The sequence below is a fragment of the Harpia harpyja genome, chromosome 4, assembly GCF_026419915.1.
Source record: "Harpia harpyja isolate bHarHar1 chromosome 4, bHarHar1 primary haplotype, whole genome shotgun sequence".
NCBI classification, from domain to species: domain Eukaryota; kingdom Metazoa; phylum Chordata; class Aves; order Accipitriformes; family Accipitridae; genus Harpia; species Harpia harpyja.
Window position 1 is genome coordinate 75,545,172 of NC_068943.1, and position 20,590 is coordinate 75,565,761.

General features: G+C 40.2%; 1 protein-coding gene across 3 annotated transcripts in view; it reads left to right on the top strand.

Annotated features, from left to right (window-relative positions):
* Positions 1–20,590, top strand: part of IGF2R (insulin like growth factor 2 receptor) — a 62,087-nt gene that overhangs the window by 19,936 nt on the left and 21,561 nt on the right. For all 3 annotated transcript variants that reach the window (XM_052784839.1, XM_052784837.1, XM_052784838.1), the window contains exons 8-28: positions 1,901–2,063; positions 2,218–2,398; positions 3,276–3,379; positions 3,796–3,960; positions 4,274–4,414; positions 4,793–4,939; positions 5,849–5,980; positions 6,391–6,538; positions 7,731–7,908; positions 8,493–8,608; positions 9,028–9,190; positions 10,745–10,924; positions 11,943–12,044; positions 12,808–12,909; positions 13,560–13,734; positions 15,089–15,256; positions 15,836–15,979; positions 16,685–16,863; positions 17,224–17,311; positions 18,785–18,991; positions 19,960–20,090. In XM_052784839.1, the coding sequence (XP_052640799.1) occupies positions 1,901–2,063; positions 2,218–2,398; positions 3,276–3,379; positions 3,796–3,960; positions 4,274–4,414; positions 4,793–4,939; positions 5,849–5,980; positions 6,391–6,538; positions 7,731–7,908; positions 8,493–8,608; positions 9,028–9,190; positions 10,745–10,924; positions 11,943–12,044; positions 12,808–12,909; positions 13,560–13,734; positions 15,089–15,256; positions 15,836–15,979; positions 16,685–16,863; positions 17,224–17,311; positions 18,785–18,991; positions 19,960–20,090 (3,114 nt within the window). The remainder of the gene's footprint in view (positions 1–1,900; positions 2,064–2,217; positions 2,399–3,275; positions 3,380–3,795; positions 3,961–4,273; positions 4,415–4,792; positions 4,940–5,848; positions 5,981–6,390; positions 6,539–7,730; positions 7,909–8,492; positions 8,609–9,027; positions 9,191–10,744; positions 10,925–11,942; positions 12,045–12,807; positions 12,910–13,559; positions 13,735–15,088; positions 15,257–15,835; positions 15,980–16,684; positions 16,864–17,223; positions 17,312–18,784; positions 18,992–19,959; positions 20,091–20,590) is intronic.

Genomic DNA, 20,590 nt, shown 5'->3' on the forward strand with positions numbered 1-20,590 from the left:
GGTGAATTTGGTCATCCTTTTCTGGGTTCAAAGCTTTCCTCTGAAAATAGGATGGTGTTAGTATAGTGTTAATCCTTGGCACAGAGCTTTGCTTGCTAATGAGCACTCTTCCATCATCAGTTGGGCTGGGCATGCTTATAGCTGTTGTCTGTAACTTGTTTCTTTATTAATCTGGCCTTCCTTGGAGGAAAAAAAAAAAAGCTAGCAAGTGTCATTGCATGGCAAACGTCTGTTACTTACTAAGCAGGCTCTTGAACTCCTTGTAACTTAAAATAAAATCTTTAGTGTTAAGCAGCAGCTCGGTTTTTGCAGGACACTGTTTTAGCCTCGCTTCAATGCAATATGGTGATTGTTTTGATGTGATGCTGGCTAATGTCAGCAACCCACGCTCCTTGAATTGGGCCAGACTGGCTATTGCTAATGCTCTGCCATTTCATATTGTGGTGCTTTTGGTTGCAGGTTAGTGAAGGAGAAACTCTTGTCTGGCTAATTTTTGGTTTAATGTTTTGTCCTTCGTCTGACCTAGATAGGTACTGTACTTCACCCTCATTGCTGCGGAAACAAACCATAGGCCTTTGTCTGCTGTCACTTTGTAATACCTCACTGCAGCTATGCACGCTTGTGGTATTACTAATGATCCTTGTGCCTGTAACTTATCTGATACTTACCTTGGTATCTGCCTGTTGTTTTAGTGGATGGCAGAAATACAGATTTATGAAACAAAGTGAATTTCTAAATGTTTCACTTTAAAGTGAGGAAAACCAGGACTACCCCTTCTCCCAGAGGTGCCAAAATATTTCACTACAGAAAACACATCTGACGGAAGTGTTGCCTAAAGAATTCTCAAACATCTTTCAGTCTTGGTTTGGACTGAGGGAATCAAAGTTGCTAAAACGCCTGTGTCTAAGAGGCTGCTTTGCCTTCAGAGAACACTTGATCTCTGCTCCCCTGTATTGGGTCTGGCTGAGATGGAGTTAATACTCCCCATAGCAGCCCTCATAGCACTGTGCTCTGCATCAGTAGCTAGAAAGGTGTTGATAACACACCAGTGTTTTGGCTACTGCTGAGCAGTGCTGGCACAGCATCAAGGCTGTCTCCAACATTTTTGCCCCCCCCCCTCAACGGCAGGCTGGGGCAGGGCGAGAACTCGGGAGGGGACATAACCAGGACAGCTGACCTAAACTAACCAAACAGATATTCCATACCATATGACGTCAGCTCAGATATAAAAGCTAAGTAAAGGGAGACGGAAGGGGGGCATTTTTTGTCTTCAGGAGCAACCACTACGCATACTGAAGCCCTGCTTCCCAGGAAGTGGCTAGACATCGCCTGCTGATGGGAAGTAGAGAATAATATCATTTGTTTTTCTTTGCTTTCGCGCGCGACCTTGGCTTTCAGTTTATTAAACTGTCCTTATCTTGACCCACGAGCCTTTGGTTATATTTTCTTCCCCCTGTCCAGTTAAGAAGGGGGAGTGATAGAGCGGCTTTGGTGGGCACCTGGCATCCAGCCAGGGTCAACCCACTACATCCCCTCTTTGAGGACTCCTCTGAGGCAAACACAATCCAAGCTGTGCTTAGCAACTTGGGCTCACATATCTCTGCTTTTGCCAACATCTTAAGGATAAGTGCTTTTTAAAGTACTGTTCCTTCTGTTGTCCTTCTGCTAATGCAGATTACCTCTGTTTAGGCTTCTAATAGTTTGCCACTCAATAAGAGCTGTTTTATTTCTTCTCAACACCTGTTTCTGAGAGGCCAGAGACAATGTTTGCACCTCTTAAGCAATTTACAGGTGAAGTTAGTCATTACTGACCCTAAAGGAATGTGATACTGTTGCTTTAAAGATTGCATTTCAAGTAAGTCTCTACTTGTAATTCAAATTCTTCTTACTTATGTATCAGAGTGCAGGTCCCAAACTCACAGCAAAAACAAATTGCCGGTATGAAATTGAGTGGGTTACTGAGTATGCCTGTCACCGGGATTACCTGGAAAGCAAGACCTGTCTTCTGACTAATGAGCAACATGATATCTCCATTGATTTAAGACCACTTACTCAACTTCCAGGTAAGCTCACTATTTTTCTTTTGTGTTTGTGGTGTTACTAGCCAGTTTTCCAATTCCGTGTTTGGAGACAGGAAAAATATTCTCTGTAGATATTTGGGTTTTTACGTCTGTTCTGCTGTGTGTTAAAACACTTTTCCTTTTGTTATTCATTCAGATTATGTCACGCCATATTTAGCCAAAGATGACAAAGAGGAGTATTACTATTACTTGAATGTATGTGGGAAAACCACTGCAGGTAACTGCAAGGACAGCACGGTATACACTTCATCTTGCCAAGTAAAATCTTCGAATAACCAGCAAAAAGTGGCAGGAAGATTTGAGAATCAAACCCTGAGGTGTGTAAAAGGCTCTTTAGCCCTGCTAACTGGTCTGATTGATTGATTCTTGTTTCTTTCTTTGCCCTTATTTGTCATGTAAGCAATATTTGATACAAAATCCAAGTATTTTTGCTCAGTTTTTTATAGAAAAACTTTAACAGTATACCAGGATAACGTTAGCAAACAAAGGAGCAGATGAGGTTGGTAGAGGCCATTGCCTAGACAGGGAAGAAACTTTCACTGACTTTGGTGTCAGAATTGCAAATTGTGCTGTGCTGCCTCTTGCCCTCCTTGAATTTTGCATGTAAAGTGGCATCAGGATCAGATGTTTTAGAAGCTGTCCTCAACCAGAGGGCATCTCTGCTTCCTTTGCAAGAACATGCATTAATCATATCCAAGACTACTGATGTACAGGATTTTGTGATTTTTTTTTAAAATTTTTTTTTTTTAAGAACTTCAGGATTCCCAAGTGGCATACGGGGGACAATAGTTTGCATGAGACTGCAAAGCAGAGATTATTCACCTAGATATGATCTTCCATTCTGTCTGTAAGCATGTGGCAGACTTGTCAGAGTGATCTTCCAGGAAGTATGACTTCTTCCACCTGCAAAAATAGCCATGCAATAAACTAATGGGAACAGATATTCCACCACAGCTGGAATAGCTTTAGAGCATTCTTTAAACTCTGTACAAATTCATGAAAAGTAACCAGAAAAATCAGTGGATGCAAGCCTTTGTTGCAGTAGAAATGACAGTATAATGTTGAACAAGCATTTGTTTTCCCTTTGAGTGAGACAATTAATAAAGAAACAAGAGTGTGGCTTCTGTTATGTGAAGAACACTGCGTGATTGTGTCTGATCCCATGTTTCTATCTAAAACTGACTTTTTACTCAGATACTCTGATGGGGATCTCACTTTAATTTATCCAAATGGGGATGCATGTAGTTCCGGCTTTCAGAGAATGACTGTCATAAACTTTGAGTGCAATGAAACAGCAGGTGAGTTTAACAAGCTGTGATGACTCTGCTCAGGATTTGACTTCTGTGCTTGCTAGTAGACCTTATGTTCAAAGGAATGCATGCTTTGAGCCACAGCTAACACAAGGAATAAATATTGTTAAAGTAAGCACTAATTTCTATGGCTGGCAGGATTGTTTTGTGCTGTGTAGTAGCACTGCTATTCCGAATTTACACTGATGGTTAAGAATATTGAGGTATAAAAGAGCCTCATTTCTTAGCCAACAGTAAAAAAAACCCAACAAACCCCCCAAAACCCCATCAAACCACAAATGCAAGTCCTGTGCAGCAAAAGGATTTTTATCTCCCTTGCTCATTGCTAGTCCTCAAGTCTCCTTGCTTTTCTTCCCTTCCCCTAGTGGAAACCTAATGTCTGTTTATCCATCTGCAATGTTAAGGTAACGATGGTAGAGGAACTCCAGTATTTACTGGTGAAGTGGACTGCACTTATTTTTTTACTTGGGATACAAAATATGCATGTGTTAAAGAGAAAGAAGATCTCCTTTGCAGAGTTGCTGATAAGAGAAAACACTATGACTTGTCACCTCTGATCCGCAGTTCAGGTATGGCAATGAAAACTAGCTTTCAGTTACTTTTTTCCCCGAGTTTACCTGCCATCTCTAGTGCAGTTCTTTAGCTGAATATCAATCAGCTTTTGCTTTTTTTAGTGATCTTCTGGGGTACTGGCGTTCACTTCCCTTGTCCCAAAAGGAGTGAGTGCCTTATGAAAGTAGCTGTATCTATGACTGCCATGGTTGCTGTCAACTTAAGTGGTTATAAACGTGGATCCTTTTTTGTGATAAAAGGCATTTTGGCATGGACAGGCTAGAACAATTAAGCCGGATGACTTGTTCTTAACAATCCCCTGTATTTCAGAGTTAGCCCAGAACTGGGAAGCTGTGGACAGTAGCTTTTCAGAGGTAGGGAGGAAGCATTATTATATCAATGTCTGCCATAAAGTGTGGAAGAGAGGAGGAGCTTCCAGCTGCCCAGATGATGCTGCTGTTTGCTCTGTAGGTGAGTGTTTTGGGGTTTTTTGATGGTTGTTTTTTGTGTGTGTGGTGTTTGGGTTTTTTTTTTTTGGTTTTTTTTTTTTTAAGGCTCTGAAGGCTTGGCACTTCCTCTGCAAATGGAGTTGGCTGCCCTGAGTGCCTTCAGTTATTTGAAGTTAGGAGCACGTTTCTCTTGTGCTCCCAAAGACCCTAGGAGAAATGATGCAAGTAGCCTTTTCTAACTAAAGAACTTCAGGCTTTGTAGCATGGTTTTGGTGAGGTAAAAACAAACTCCTAATGATCTGCTTTCTTAAGACTTTCCATTTGGCTAGTTAATATTATCTTAATAGTGTAAAATTCATTTCTTTCCGGAGAAACAAAAGTGATGTGATTATCTTTACAGATAAGCAAAACAGGAGTAAGAATCTTGGAACATTTGTATCTTCTCCTAAAAGGGTTGGAGAAAATATTCAACTTACTTATTCAAATGGAGACAGCTGTGGTGTTAACAAAAAAATCAAAACTGTCATCACTCTAGTGTGCAGACCAGGTGAGAATATCCACACCCTGTTCTCTGATCCAGTTAAAAACTGGAGGTCATTTAATGTGCCCAGGCATGAGTGCTAAATATTAGCATGTGCCTTTGTCTTTTATTTCCTTCTATGCACAAGCTGAAGCATTGCGGTTTGTTTACTAGGATGATAACAATGTAATTGCAGGTATTTAGCTGTCTTCACCTTTCATACAAGTACTCTTTAAAGACCCTTGAGTAAGTCTCTTAAACTAAGACTCTCTTAAACATGATGAAAGTATGTTTAAGTGTTTAAAGCTCCACAAATACCTGGAAGCTATACAAAGTACTTTATTTCCCTAGATTGTCTTGATGGGAAAGACTGGTTCTGGACTGAGATCAGATACTTTAACCTTCTCTTCCAATAAGTGTTTTGTGTTAACTGCTTGCAATTTACAAAAAGCAGAAGCATTTGCAGAAGTTGTTAATGTTGTTCATCTCCATATAATAGCCCACTAGTTTAACCATCTCCCAGAGTAATAGAAAACCTGTATTCCTCTACCTCAGCCTGAGGAAGCTGAATCCTCCAAGTGTGCTGGCCGTTAGGATCAGGTTATGCACTCCTTCCTAATAAAGCTGTTGTAGCAAAACACCAGGTTTTTGTATCAAAGCAAACTTTTTGTTTTTCCCCAAAGAGTGCGATAGTACTGAGGAACAGACCGAGCAGTGCATCTTTACTTCTGGGCTAAACTTTAATTCTGGGGAAGAAGATGCAAAGAATTTGTGCAAGGAATTTTTGGTTCTATTTAGTCCTCACTTTCAGAGGAGAGGTACTTCAACAGTTAATCTTGGTCTGCTGTTGGAGAGGAGTTAGTGTTCCTAGGCTTAAATGCCTAGTTCTTTTGGCAGCCTGACTGTATGTGTAACACATTGCTCTTGTGATACCAGGTGATCTAGAAAGTGCTCCGATCTTGATGTCTGAGGGTGTATGTTCATATGCATTTGATTGGTATACTGCTGCTGCGTGTGTCCTGTCTAAAACTGAAGGAGATAACTGTCAAGTCTCTGATCCTCAGGCAGGTATGTATTTATGCTCAGCAAATTGAAAGGTTGTGAGGGGTAGAACTTGTGTCACAACACTGAGTCCTTTTGATGCACAAGAACAAAGCGAGTTTAGCCTAAGTCTAAGCACACACAACATTAGAGCACAGTAGTTTTAAGCACATGCGTATGGAAGATCAGAACAGCACGAGCTTAATATTCCCCTAGTGTGTGTGGAGGAAAATAGATGTAATGTGTATTTTACTGTAGTAAATATCTCTGTATAAGAAAACATGCTTTTAGTATATCCATATTGCTTCTGAACAATAATTATGTGGAAGGAGACTTATTTGGGGGGAGGTGAACTAGCTGTGTGACTGGCAGAATCAAAACCTGTGAGAGGTGACAGGAAAAAATTAAACTGATCAAGTTTATTATTTCCCAATTAGGCTTCTCTTTTGATTTATCACCTCTGGCCAAGAAAAATGGGCACTATGTAGTTAATACTACTGAATACTTGTTTTACATAAACATCTGTGGCAGTGTGCCGGATGAGTTGTGTCACACGAAATCAGCAGCATGCCAAGTAACACAAAGGTGAGTAACTCTAGTTCTGTTGTCTGTATTAAAAGATCTCTTGTTGCATGGTGTGTTGTCTGTGTGTAACAGCAAACAATTCTCATGTAAAGTAATTGCTGTGCTGCCTGTAATAGATTGAGGTGATGTGCATGTAAAATATTGTTTGGTAGTGCAGTAATTATGCTGCCAGCTCTTTCAAGCAAAGTGCACACACCTGTAATCTTGTTTACAGCTGGCTTTTGAGATTGAATGAATGTGTCCATTGCTCCCACTTATGTTTCCCATAGGGACAGATTAACTGCTGCAGCTGTATTAAGCCAACCCACAATTTCGATTCAGGGTCAGCTGGATTCCAAGAGCTGGCTTAAGGAAGAACTGCTGTGCTCAGGATGAGTAGTGGCTGCCTTATGTAGAGGTGGAACCTAGAGCTTGGGTGTTGCACTGTATTTCCATCACTAAAAGTGCTGCGCAGGCACAGTCCCAGTGTGTACTGCTGCTCTGACAGCATCATTGCTGTTAGCTTCTGCAAGCTATGTCTGAGATTAGTATCTGTACGCTTCAGGTTCCAGGTTGGCCTGTTGCCAGAGATGTGGTACACTGCAAACACATGCGGCTGTACTTGAGTTGGCTTTATCTGAGTTACTCTCCAGCCAAGGAGACTTCACTGCAGACACTAAAAACATTCTTTAGGGGAAGATGGTCAGGCTAGATCTGGTAGAGCCAGTGTTAAGTCAGAGTAAAGAAACCCTCCTAAACCAAAGCTAGGAGCATGTGAAGGCAGTTTTCTTCCCTGAGTGAGAAGACTTGCTGTTGTGCAGTGCTAGGTCTTCACTGTCCGTGTGTATTTGCATGGAACCAGTTTGAGCCTAGCATTAGGGTGTCTGCAGTTTGAGTTCTAGTCTGGAGTACGGGAACGGGATATTGCTGTCACACTTCTAGAGAAGGGAGTGTTAAAGTTTTCTAGATATCTAAGCAAGGTACAACTTCTGTTCCTTTTCAGAGAAGGACACCTGCTCATGTTTTAAGTCTCCTTTTGCAGAATTCTATTCATCTAGCTCACTTATGTCTAGTCAGCCTTATTTAATTCTTTTGTCTTATTATGGTGTCTTCTATAAACTTACCTGTGTGCTTACTACTTGTAAGACTTCTCTTCAAGAGAGAATTAATTTTGCATTCTTTTCAGTCTCAAAGCCAACTTTTTCTTTTCTAGTAAGGATCAGTTTTGGAGTCTTGGGCTGCCCAGTTCCAAACTTTCCTATTATGATGGTCTGATTCAGTTGACCTACAAAAATGGTACAGCATACAATGATGAGAAGAAAACACAGAGATCTACCCTTATAACTTTTCTGTGTGACCATCAGGCTGGAATAGGTCAGCCTGAATATCAGGTAAGAAGTTCTATATGAAGAAGGGAAAGACCTCCATCCCCAAATCCTGACAATAATTGCTGATAGGCCAGTGTAAGCAGAGATTGACAGATGGAAATATCCAGTATCTATAAAGCAGACTAAGAGAAATAGTTATTTCTCTTGGTATATCTGCCTCTTGCTGCAGCCATAAAGCTTGTCTTGACCACTGAACAGTAAGCTGTTCAGCTGGATCCAGGTTCTTACTTCATTCTTCTCTAGTCTCAGGGCCATGTAATTACTAGTGCTTTTGATCATCTTGTATTTCTAGCTGAAAAAGCCAAAACTGGCTGAGAAGTAACAAGTGGCAGGACTGTGTGTCCTGTAACATAGCAGACAGCAGTTATATTGCTCTAGTTGCTCTGGTTGTGTTATTTTTGGAAAGAGTATTTTTGGTGACACAGCAAATGACAAGACCTACAACAAAACAGACCTACACAAATCAATCTGAGAAGGTATATCCCAAAACCAAGGGGAAATAACAAGCTTAACATAAAAAGGAGTAGCTGCGAGTCATGAAGTATTCTGTGTGGAAAGCCTCACTGACTTATTTTGCTGTTTTTTAGATAGAAGATAACTATACCTACAACTTCAGGTGGTACACTGAACACGCTTGTCCTGAAATGCCACTGGAATGTGTTGTGACTGATCCCAACACCATGGACCAATATGACTTGTCAAGGTGGGAAAGTAACATATATAACATAACTTGGCTATTCTAGTTTAGTATTCTGGCTGATAGCTTAGTACTGGATGAAGCTGGTTTCCTGTGTAGACAGCACTAGAAACTTCATCTATTGTGACAATCTTAACTGCAAGTACCTTGAAATGAAGACAGCATTTCCCTCTAGTATGTTGACTTGTCTCCTAAGAAGTAAGTTGACTTTTGGGGATGGTTTTGCTTAATAAAAACTTATTACTTTGTCAACTGTGCTTTACTTCTTAGGAGTACTCTTTTTAACTCTAACACTTAAAAATGAGGGGAAGAAGTTATTCTGGAATGCCTTACAGTTGCTCTGTTTCTTGAGACTGACAGAGAAAGCTAGAGAGAATCTATGAAGAATGTGTATTCTTAGTATAGAACTTTCTCTTCCTGCTCAGCTTAGCAAAATCTGAGAAGAGAGGTGAAAACTGGTATGCCATGGATAATTCAAGACCAAGTGAGCGGAAGAAGTACTACATAAACGTCTGTCGACCACTGATTGCTGTCCCAGGATGCGACCGGCGAGCATCTGTCTGTCAGATGGAATATCGGCATGATCATGTGAGTAGGGTTTCCTTCCCAGCTCAGAGCTGGTTTGCCAAGTGAGTGAGATTAAGGGGTATGCAAGATAGGTACATGACTTCTGGCTTCTTTGTGCAAAATACAGTTGTATTCTGTGTATCCGTAATGTTGGCATAATCACTGCAGAATGGTAGACCTCCTGTCCACCTCTTCAAAGACCAAAGCTTTAATTTTTACAAATGTATCGATGTCATGTTTGACACGCATGATTCTTTTGTCCTGTGTTGCAGAGGCGGACAAACTGCATCTCTTCTGTGTAAACTGCTGCGGTCTCCGAGACTGCTAGCATTGCTTTAGGAACAGGTTGCTCTCCTGGATATTCTGTCTTGCTTCTGACTTGTTTTAGATTGAACTGTGGGAGAAATGCATTTAAAGATTCTTTGTCACCCCTCTCTGAGCTCTCTTTGGCTTTGAGGAGTAGATTAAGCAGAAGTTGCCAAGCCAGGAAAAAAAAAAAAGGCAGTGGTGGTGGTTATGGGCTTCTACTTCTGTACTTCCCTGAAGTGTAACAATTTATCATGGGACTGTTTGTGCTGACAGGCTGGATGGACACTTTGCCCCAGGCCTGGCTTCAGTGCTACTCAAAGCTGTAGGGAATGTTGAACTAGAGGCTCACCGATCTGTCCTAATTCATTCTGTAAAATGGAGAGAACACCTTCTCTCCATACTGTTGAAGAGGTTGCCTGAATGGCTGAATCTGTACGTCACCATTGTGGCACTTGAGCTCAATATTATTAGTTCCCTGTGCTTGCGTTAGTCCTTGTTGTGTAAGGCTATTTTACACATGGAGACACATTAGGGCTTCATTACTTCTTGCTGAAGACACTGGAATAAAAAGTGAGCACACTGTATCAACCTAAATGCAGAGTTGTTTAAAAAAAAAGGGGGGGGGGGGCAAAAAAACCCCAGAAGTCCTTGTGGACAGAGCTGCTTTGGAGGTGTATTCTTCTGTTTTGTTGTTGTTGCTAACTTAAAATAGTTTCTTAAAAATAGGAAACACCAGTTATGTTGCAGAAGTGAAGACTAATTTGGACCTTGGTAGTAGCAGCACCTACTGTTGTTCTAATGCTCAGTTTCTGCTAGTGCTTTTTAGGCTTTGCTAAGTATGGCAGATCCCTGACGTCAATTCTAAGAATGCCTGGAGGCTTCCACATACTGTGTTTTAAAGAGCTGTACAAATTAAATCCTACTTACTGCACGTGAGGCATAGGCCTCCCTAAGTTCCTAAGATGAGTAGCTGGTGAAATAAGGATGGCTGTTGTGAGGCACTACAGGCACCTTATTGTACTAAAAATAAAAACAACAAAAAACCAAACCATGCCTGCTTGTGGAGCTTGTGTGTTAAATACGTGAAACTTAAGTACATAATGGGGAAGATATGTAAGGGGATCTCTACACCTTTGTTATCTTCAAAACTCTCAAGATAACCTTCTGTACACAAGATTATTGTGGTAGGTATTTTCTTCTTTTTGACTGTATCTATAACTGCTCACTTTAGTTTAGAAATGCTGACATGCTTTTCTTTATTTCTAGGTTTCTTACTCTGAAGTCACCTCTGTTAGTAATCTTGGTGTTGCCAGCAAAGAACTAGTAGTTGAAAGACCTGGACGCATTATTCTAACCTATGCAAATGGCTCTGTGTGCATTGATGCTGATGGAAAGAAAACTACTTATACCACCACCATCCACTTCATCTGTTCCAGGGGCACTCTTGTAAGGACAAATGATCTTTCAGTTGTTGCTTCGTCATAGTAGGTTTTTCATCATATAACTTGAAGCTACATGAAGATGTATAGGAGATTCATGACAAGGGAGACTTCTTGAGGACTTACAAAGCTGACTTAGATGCTAAAGAAGCGTGTGTCTTAGACTGGGTATTTTATCATAAGCAAGAAATAGTTAAAAACCAACAGCCTCAGTGGACAGTGATATTTCAGACTAGTCTAATTAGCATGAAAAATACATGGGGACTTAAGACTGAGGAGTTGTACATGCAAACATTGCAGACCCCCTTAAGAGGAAGAATATTGTAAAGTGCATCTTCAGGCTTAGGTTCTGCATCCTCTGTTGCTTGTTGATTCTAGATGAGTTGTTAAATCTATAAAGCTTTTGCTGATACAACTCCACATACTGAAGTTTAGACAGAGTATTGTTAGACTGAAGCTTGCCAAGACTTGTTCTTGCTGGTTTGCGAATCTGCAGGTGTTACTCCACTCACTCATTTGATCTTCAGCCCAAGAGGTATGGTGAAAATCTGTGACTTGGAGCAGTTATGAACTGCTTTGCTTTTGCCTGAAAACACTGAAATGAAGTGTGTATAATTAATACTCCTGTTACCTTGTTACCTCAGCTAACAGAGTTCTGTGTTGTTTGATTTTCACTTTTTTTTTATAGTGGACTGTGCATTATACCCCAAAATTCCTCAAAGCTTAGACTGAGGCAAGGTCTGATTATGCATGTCTAGATTCATTATTGAATTTAATCTGAATTTTTGGATGTCTGATTCAATTCTTTGCTAAAGCTTAATGACATGCTAAGTGTTTAGCTAGACAAAGTTTTCAGTGGTGACCTTCAAAATAAATAGGGGAGAGGGAAGCGGGTGGGAATTGTGTGCATTTGTAGTGAAGTCTTTTAGAAGAACGTGATAGTTTCTTGTAAAGTGGAGTCTCAAGTGTGAGGAGGTGTTGGCTGTTACGCTTACTCTGGTCTTCTCTCTGCAATCTGTTTCCAGAGTAGCAGCCCACGGTTTATAGCTATTCAGGAATGTGTGGCCACGTTCTTATGGGAAACTGAGGCTGCTTGTCCAATCAAGGAGACAAAAGATGATTCTCAGGTGAGAAAGGGGGTGATAATTGTATTCATACTCTCAACATACTATTTTTTTTTTCTAGCACTCCTTGTTGCTGTGTTTAAATGACTCTTGAAGAAAACTAACTACAGTGAAGTCTGAAGTTGATCATAATGGAGTCTTGTGATATCTTATTGCTTTCTTGAAGTGTTCCTGAAATGCGAACTTCTGACCAAAGTATTCAAGTGCTCTCTCTCGAGAACAACATACTTGCTGTGGCACTGAATGTTTCATTCCCTTACAAGGTTGCTAGTAAAACTGAGTTTATATGTAAGGATATATATTGTCCTTGTTTGTGTACAGATCATCAAATGAGGGTGGCTCTTTTTTTTGTGTGTTTTTTTGGGGGGGGGGGGGGTGTTTTGGTTTTTGTTTTTTTTTTTTTACATTGAGCTACTCAGTTGCTTCTACTTTACAGGTCTCAACATAAACACATCAGTGTGAAAACAACCCTCACTTAAAATTTCCTTGCTCTTAGCTGACCTGATAAATGTCATCTGTTAAATTGCACTTTGATGTGTTGGTATGTGGCTGATGTCAATGGACAACTGTGCAAAAGAATTGAATGAAGTGTTGCTACTGCCAGAGCTGTATTCTGGTTGTCCAAATTAAGTTGCAGGCTAGGAATACGTGTAAATCATTCCTTTACCCCTAACTTGTTTAGGGAGCCAAAACTTAAACAGAAGAAATGCAGAAGGAGAAAATAATGCTGTCGTAATTATTTCTTTTTTTTTTTTTTTTTTTTTAGTCCTGCTCTGTGCGAGATCCAAACACTGGCTTTCTGTTTAATCTGCAGCCATTAGCTTCTGGAAAAGGCTATATGGCTACTGGCATTGGGAGGAGGTTCTTGGTAAGGATTCTGACTGTACAATCTGTTGCTTATGGTTGCTGTTGTTGCATTTTTCCAGTCTTAGTGAGCAAGTGGAGTTTTAACTCAGTCCTCTTATGAAATTTGAGTTGGCGGGAAAGTACTGTGCTTGAGGGGAGGAATGGAAGATAACTTGATTCATCTCAGATCATCTTAAAAGCATCGAACTTCTGGTTCTTAGCAAACATAAGGTAGCCACACTTTCGAGGCTATGCAGGGTTTCCCAGTTATGGAGTAATACCAGTTTATCTGCTGGTGCAGAAGAAATGGACAGTGGAAGCCTAGAAAGGGATTAATCTGTCGCTATCAGTGTTCTTAATGTGATCTGCATGTATCAGTAGTCCTAGGCTGTCCACAGATACTACCATAGTGTTTTTTAGTCTAATCATAAACTTGCTAAACCACATCCTGTACTGCTAGTGGGGAGAATTTGTGGACCTTGAAGCTGAAGATTGAGGATGTTGTTCCAGTATTAGTATAGTTGGTTGTCTTGCGGTCTAGAAATGACAGACATTTCATGCTGTTTGAAGTACTTTACAAGTGAGTTCTACTGATGTAGAAATGGCTATATGGACATAATTTTTCTGATGCAGTTAATACTGTGTATACCCACATGTTTTCAAAACTTCTAGCTAAACATTTGTGGACCCATGCCAGATTGTGGTAAAATCAATGGCAAAATAGCTGCTGGATGTGAAGCAGAAAATCTGACATCGGTGAGGCTGGTGGAATTAGATAAAACCCTGTATCTGTCTGGTGAAGGGTTTCTGACTCTTACCTACAGAGGTCCTCTTCGTGTGCAGTCAGGTGAGTTCAGGAAATACACAGTGGAGATGGATGCTGATATTCTACAAACTTTCTGTGAATGGTCTTTATTCCTCCCTTTGTTCATGTACTAAAACCTACTGGGCTTGGTGTTAGTCACTTAAGCTAGTTCGTATGAAAATTTTAGGAAGAAATCAAATCATGCAGAATGGTAATGGCTCAGTTTTCAGTAATACATGTGCATTTCAAAACTCCTGGAAACAGACCAAATACAGGATTTTTTTTCTTACTGAGTAGATGAAAAATACTGCTCCTCGCATGGAGAAATGGATAGTCAAATTGGGAAAACAAGCCAAATGAACTCTGGCTCTTTTTCTAAGTGAAGTCCTTGCTTTAAGCTTCAGTTTCATGAATAATGCTCTCTAAAGTTGTTTCATATCTGAAAGGTCATTTTTCAGTAAGCTTATACTCTCTTAAATTGAATTTCTTGAATAAATGTGCTCTAGTACCTCATGTACACCTACTTCATTAATTTAAGTCTGTTTCACAGATAAGGCTAATGAAAAACGTGTATCTAACTTGGATTTTACATACTCTCCAACTGTACCGAAACTGAGTTTTCGTAGAAAGGCATATGACACCTTAACAACAAAAGGTTTTTAGGAAAACAGGATTTTGGATTCGGGAGCCTCAGATGCTTCTGAATCTTAGTCCTCTGTACAAATTGCTATGGTGATATCTCTTATTTTCCCATTTGTGATGTTTTCGTACCTAATACACAATGGGAAACAAGTCAATGAGCTCTCATGTATTTTGCTTTGAGAGCTTCTACCATTTTGATAACACGAGGATACATTGATGGCAAATACTATTCCCCCCCATAATTCTACCATTTCTTGTGGGCTGTGGAAGGGAGGACTAAACAGAACTGAACATACGCTGCTTAAATAGCATCAGTATTATGTGTTCTGCAGTCATTACACTGAACTTCTTACAAACAAACAAAACACCTGACCCCAAAACTTTGTGTGATGTAATTTAGAGGTTGCTGGTACAGCAGACTTGATGTTTTATAAGTCTTCTGTTTCTTCAGATGTATCATGTCAAAAGACCTGGGAAGCACAGTTCAGTGAAGGTAATTCTGCTCTTGAAATGTGTCAAGGCATTCTGGTCTCCCATTTGGAGAGACAGCTGCAGCTGTTAGGCAATTTAGTACAGGTCTCTAAAGAAGGCTTGTGTATTTACGGTTAAAAAACCCATAAACAATAAGCTAGTGTTTTCCTTGAAGCAGTTAGCAATAAGAAACTGTTAGAAAATTTTAAAGTCAAGTATTAGCTTGAACTTAAATTCAAATATTCCTGAGTGAACCAGCAGCAGATAAGTGTTTGTTTTACAGGAACATCAGACACGTTCACGGTGACTTTCATTTGTAATGATTCATATCCTGGAGAGCTTAAGTTTGTGCGTGAAGAGATAAACAGTGTGCTGAACATCCATGACACTTTCTTTGAGTTTCACACGGCTCTGGCCTGTGCTCCTGCTCCTGTAGACTGCCAGGTTACAGGCAAGTACCTGGAATTCGGGTGGGCTCTGTCCAACAAATGTTGGAAGGATTAACTGAACAGCAAAATTATGCGGAGGAGGGCCTTAAGAATACCTGTTGTGAAGACATTTGTAAGACTTGAAGTCTTCATAGAAGTTGTAGAGAGGGAGAGGAGGTAAGTTGTTTGAAGCAGGCTTGACTTATGAAGACAGGCAAGAAGCTAATGGGGAACATAGTGGTATACACAAGAGAGTTGATAATTGCTTTGAATCTTTAATCCTTATCATGACTGGGTGCTGCTTCATCCCAACTCTGAAGAAAATGGGCTAATTTAGTGTTGGCGTCTGGAAAAATGCACCTGTAAATTGTGGAGTAGTTATGTGTGAGAAGTAACTGTCGAGGGAACTCTTCTACCTTTGGTGTAGTGACATTTTTTTGTGGAAACAGTCCCTTCTTTCAGTGGATACCTAATGTGATTCTGAAAGTTACTTTGAATTATGTGTATTCATCAGTGAAACTTGTATCATTTCAAACCCAATACTGCTGCAAGTATCTAATAGGTCATCTTTCAGCTTACCGTATGTACCGCATATCTTTCAGATGCTGCTGGTAATGAGTATGACTTAAGTGACTTGAGCAAAGAGGGTGAACCATGGGTTGCTATAGACACTTCAAAAGAAGCAAAGAAGCGCACATTTTTCTTGAATGTCTGCAAGCCTTTGCCCTATGTGCCTGGATGCCCTGGTAAGCCAAGTGACAAGCATTTCTTAACTTGTGACTTCTGATGCAAGATCATGTACGCAGAATGTTAGCGTTAACTACGTTATTTTAGTAGGATTTCTTGAATCCTGCCCATTCAATCGCTGAACTTGCATAGACCTGGGTGAGGTATGTCAAGGGTATAATAAACAGACTTTCTCAAGCTGAGAGCAGTCTTGATGCTCATCAGGACTCTTGCATCGAGATTTGTGGGAACGCATTTGGGAAAAACACACTGAGGGCAGTATTTGCCAGTATCCTTGATTTTTTTTTTTTTAATTATTTTTAAAGAAGAAGGGAAAGTTAAATGTTGTTGAAACCTCTTAACTGAATGAGGCTAGAATGAGAAACTTATGCCATGTCTTATTGCACCTTTAGCCAGTTTGATTTATTTAACCTGTTGCTGTAGTCTTCTGTCAGTCTGTGGGAGCAGATAAACTAGTGCAGTTTTAAAGATTTCGGTGAATGCAGGACAGTAACTTATTCTATTCCTCAAAGGCTTTAGGCACACAATGTCTCTAACTGTATTTATGAAAACACTTCTGTTGCATTCTGCTTTGGGAGTTTGAGACAGTCTGCTTTAATGCTCAAAGCTCTTTTAAAGCCACTCCATTATGTTATTTTACAATAAAGTTAACTCTAGTTGTTAAAGCTTCGAACTAAAATACAGGCTTTTTCTTTTTCCTGTAGGTGGTGCCATAGGATCTTGTGTGAAATACACTGATAAAAGCAAGAACCTTGGAGTCATTCAGATAAACCCACAGGCTGCTACTGATGGGTCATTAAGCATTATTTACTTGAATGGTGACACATGCAAAGATAAGCAACGTTATTCTACACGTATAATCTTCCAGTGTGATCAAACAATGGTAATTTTCTGTGCCAGTTGCTGTTAATGAGGATTTTGGAGCTTGGACTTACTATAACAAAATAGACAATGTTAATTCCTCTTGGAATGGAGAGGCTGGTTCTAAAAAGTAATATCTTGTATACAGGCTTTTCCCTTGTCTCTCCTTACAACTGCTCTCCTGAGCCCATAGAACACAACAGTGAACTCTGGTGGAATCCTGTGAGCCACCAAAAGCAGCTCTTTGCTGAAAATGAGTACTGAAATTTGATAATAGAGATCATAGACTGCGCAACTGCAATACAAAAGGATTCTGCATGTACGTTTTGAGACTTGCAGTGTAATCATTAGTAAGGCTCTTTCGTATGGCTCTTTTCCGTAGGGATCGCCGGTGTTTGAGCAAGAGGGTGACTGTGAGTTTATATTTGTTTGGAGAACCTTGGCAGCGTGTCCTATTCACAAAGCAGAAGGTAAGTGTAGTTATTTGAACTTTAAAATATCAAAACAAATCTGTACAAGAAGTAAATACTTAGTGAAGCTGTGTTTGTTTCATGCCCTGTGAATCTTTCGGGCTTGTGGAGGGTTGTATCTTCTGAGCTTTAAGCCAATTAAGAGTCACATCTAACATTAAAAGTACAATTTAGGATGACAGGCAAATGTACTTCCCTATCTAGGGAAAGAAAATAAAGTAATAATGCTGTCTCGGACAAATCATAGTACTACCTTGTTAAATCACTGTCAGACTTGCTAGTGTCTTGTAAACCTTAAAGCATCAGTTTTCATGAGAATTTGGTTGATCCTATGCCTGGCAAGTCATTCCCTGTCCCCCATTAAAGACTGGAAACTATACTGTAAACTTGACCCTTGACAATGGGGGAGAGTCCAGCCGGTGAGTATCAGAGTTTACAGTTGAGTCCAGGACATGCAAGAAGGAGTCACACGTTCTAGTTCTGATACTCGGTTGTCTCTTAGATGGGAAGTTGAATGTGCAGGTCTCTTCTCTGCCCTTGCAGGCTTTGTTTTGTAACTTGTAGATAATGCCTTATAAAACATCTAGACTTCCTGTAAAGGATGTATTGCAACAGTCCTAGACATTCAAACTGCCAGTGATCTCATGCGGCACAAGAGGAATGCTTACAAGCTACTGCTCTGTAGCCCACAATTACTTTGCAGGATGCTGGTGACGAGTTGTGGTTTTGAAGGGAGGGAAACTGATGTCTTGTCTTGAACTTGGTACCAACTTGTTGGATGATTGAGGTGAGCGTAATAATCATATGATGCAATCTGATTTTTTTTTTTTAAAAGCTTCAAAATATTGAGCAAAGGGTCACTTTGCTGCTGATCAAGTCCTCAGTTTTAAAGTTACTGATGTATATCAGCTGATTAGACTCATGAAAGTAGAATTTTCCCAAACCTTTTTTGTATACATCTTGGTAGACACGTAAGCTGTAGCTAATATTTCCTGTGGTCAATTATTTCCTAACTCAGCAAATTTTATAGCTGTTAAAAGAAGATGTAAGACTGACATCTAGGACAACTTTTGCTTTGGCCTTGTAACCTCACTGTTCTTTCCAGATAATTAAGCAAGTGCTGGACTTGGTGTCTCTGGTTCTGTACTTAACCTTCAGCGTGGCTGAAGGAAGAACCTGTGAGGCCACTTTGAGGTAGTTTTTCAACCACAGTGTGACTTTGCATCTTGCTTTAGTGGCAGTTATGAAAGAAATGTTCCATTTGTAGCTAGTCTCATAGTTCTAGATATTGGTGACTTCCTGAAACAACCTGCTTAGCTGGACTAAAATGGTCCTTCAGTGTCACTACCCTAAAGTGCCACGTACTCATTTTTGTGGCCTCGCTTGTGCCAGTAAGCCTTAATTGTCCTAAGTGTATTTGGCATGGCTCATAGATATTAAATTGTATTTTAAATTCTGAACTTTTCTTTAAAGGAGAGGATTGCCAGGTGAAAGATCCGAGGTATGGTCATGTTTATAACCTGAAGCCACTTTCCAATAAAGACATAAAAGTGAGTACAGATGAATATGACTACTACTTCAGAGTTTGTGGAGAAATAACAGAACCTTGCAAACCAGAGGCTCACACTGTGTCATCATGCCAAGTAAAGAAGACGGACAATAGTTTCAGAAAAGTAGCAGGTATAGCACTTGATTGGAAGGAACTTAGAGAATGGGAAGATTAACCAGGGTGTAATTGAAGCTACTGTGTGATTGTCGTGCTTTAACCCCAGCCAGCAACTAAGCACCACGCAGCCGCTCACTCACTCCCCCTCACCCAGTGGGTTAGGGGAGAGAATCGGGAAAAGAAGTAAAACTTGTGGGTTGAGATAAGAACAGTTTAATAGAATAGAAGAGAAGAAACTAATAACGATAATGATAACACTAATAAAATGACAACAGCAATAATAAAAGGATTGGAATGTACAAATGATGCGCAGTGCAATTGCTCACCACCCGCCGACCGACACCCAGCCAGTCCCCGAGTGGCAATTCCCGCCCCCCCTTCCCAGTTCCTATACTAGATGTGACATCACATGGTATGGAATACCCTGCTGGCCAGTTTGGGTCAGGTGCCCTGGCTGTGTCCTGTGCCAACTTGTTGTGCCCCTCCAGCTTTCTCGCTGGCTGGGCATGAGAAACTGAAAAATCCTTGACTTTAGACTAAACACTACTTAGCAACAACTGAAAACATCAGTGTTGTTAACATTCTTTGCATACTGAACTCAAAACATAGCACCATACCAGCTACTAGGAAGACAGTTAACTCTATCCCAGCTGAAACCAGGACAGTGATACAAGAGGGGTTCTTGCTAATCTTGTACATCTTATGAGATAAAACACCCTACCTCTTTTGCTTGATGTGCAAATAAAATGCCATGTATTTAGTTATCTTGACACACAATTAGGAATGAGCTCAACCTTACTGTACTGGAGTAGTACTCGTTCAATAACTAGGTCACAAGTTTTAGAGGAAGGTTGAGGTCTTTCTATCAGTACTTTATTGTGCATGTTATTGCTGTCTATGTAACCCAGTTGCCAGAGGCATTACTGCAGTCATGTGTATTCACTGGACTATGTGCTTACTTTTCTCAACTCTTTGCTTCTAGGCTTGCTTACAGAAAAACTGACTTTCAAAAATGGTTTAATAATGATTAATTACACCAATGGAGAAAAATGTCATAAAATATACGAAAGATCAACTGCCATATTATTCTATTGTGACAAGAGTACATCTGAGGTTAGTTTCAAAACATATGCTTCCTGACGTACTGTCTCCCAGAATTGCCCTCTTAATGTGTGGGATGGTAAGGTGAAGAACATGAACTAGCTTCCTTCAAGGACTGCCTAATCACTTACAGATTAGGCAGGAGATTGAAAGGTCCTGTGAGGTAATAAAAAATGAGGAATGTTTTGGACTTCCTATTTAAGGAAGGTACCTTTGTCATGCCCTGGAAAGTCAGGGCATGTTGTTCCTTTTAAGGGGTGCCTGCCATTAGCAAAGCTTTTGGAGATGTTGGGAAGGGATGTTCTCCCAGAAATAATGGCAGTTTCTTTGTAAGAAATAAAAGGTAGTAGAATGAATCTGCAGGAAACCAGGTATTATATGGCCACACCAAAATAAGCTGGTTACTTGCTTTTAGTATCTCTCTCTGCACTTGTGCTTTCCTTCCTGTTTTTAAACAATGGTGCCTAGAGTTAATTTTGCTGTTCCTTTTATTTCATGGAAGAGGCAGAAGC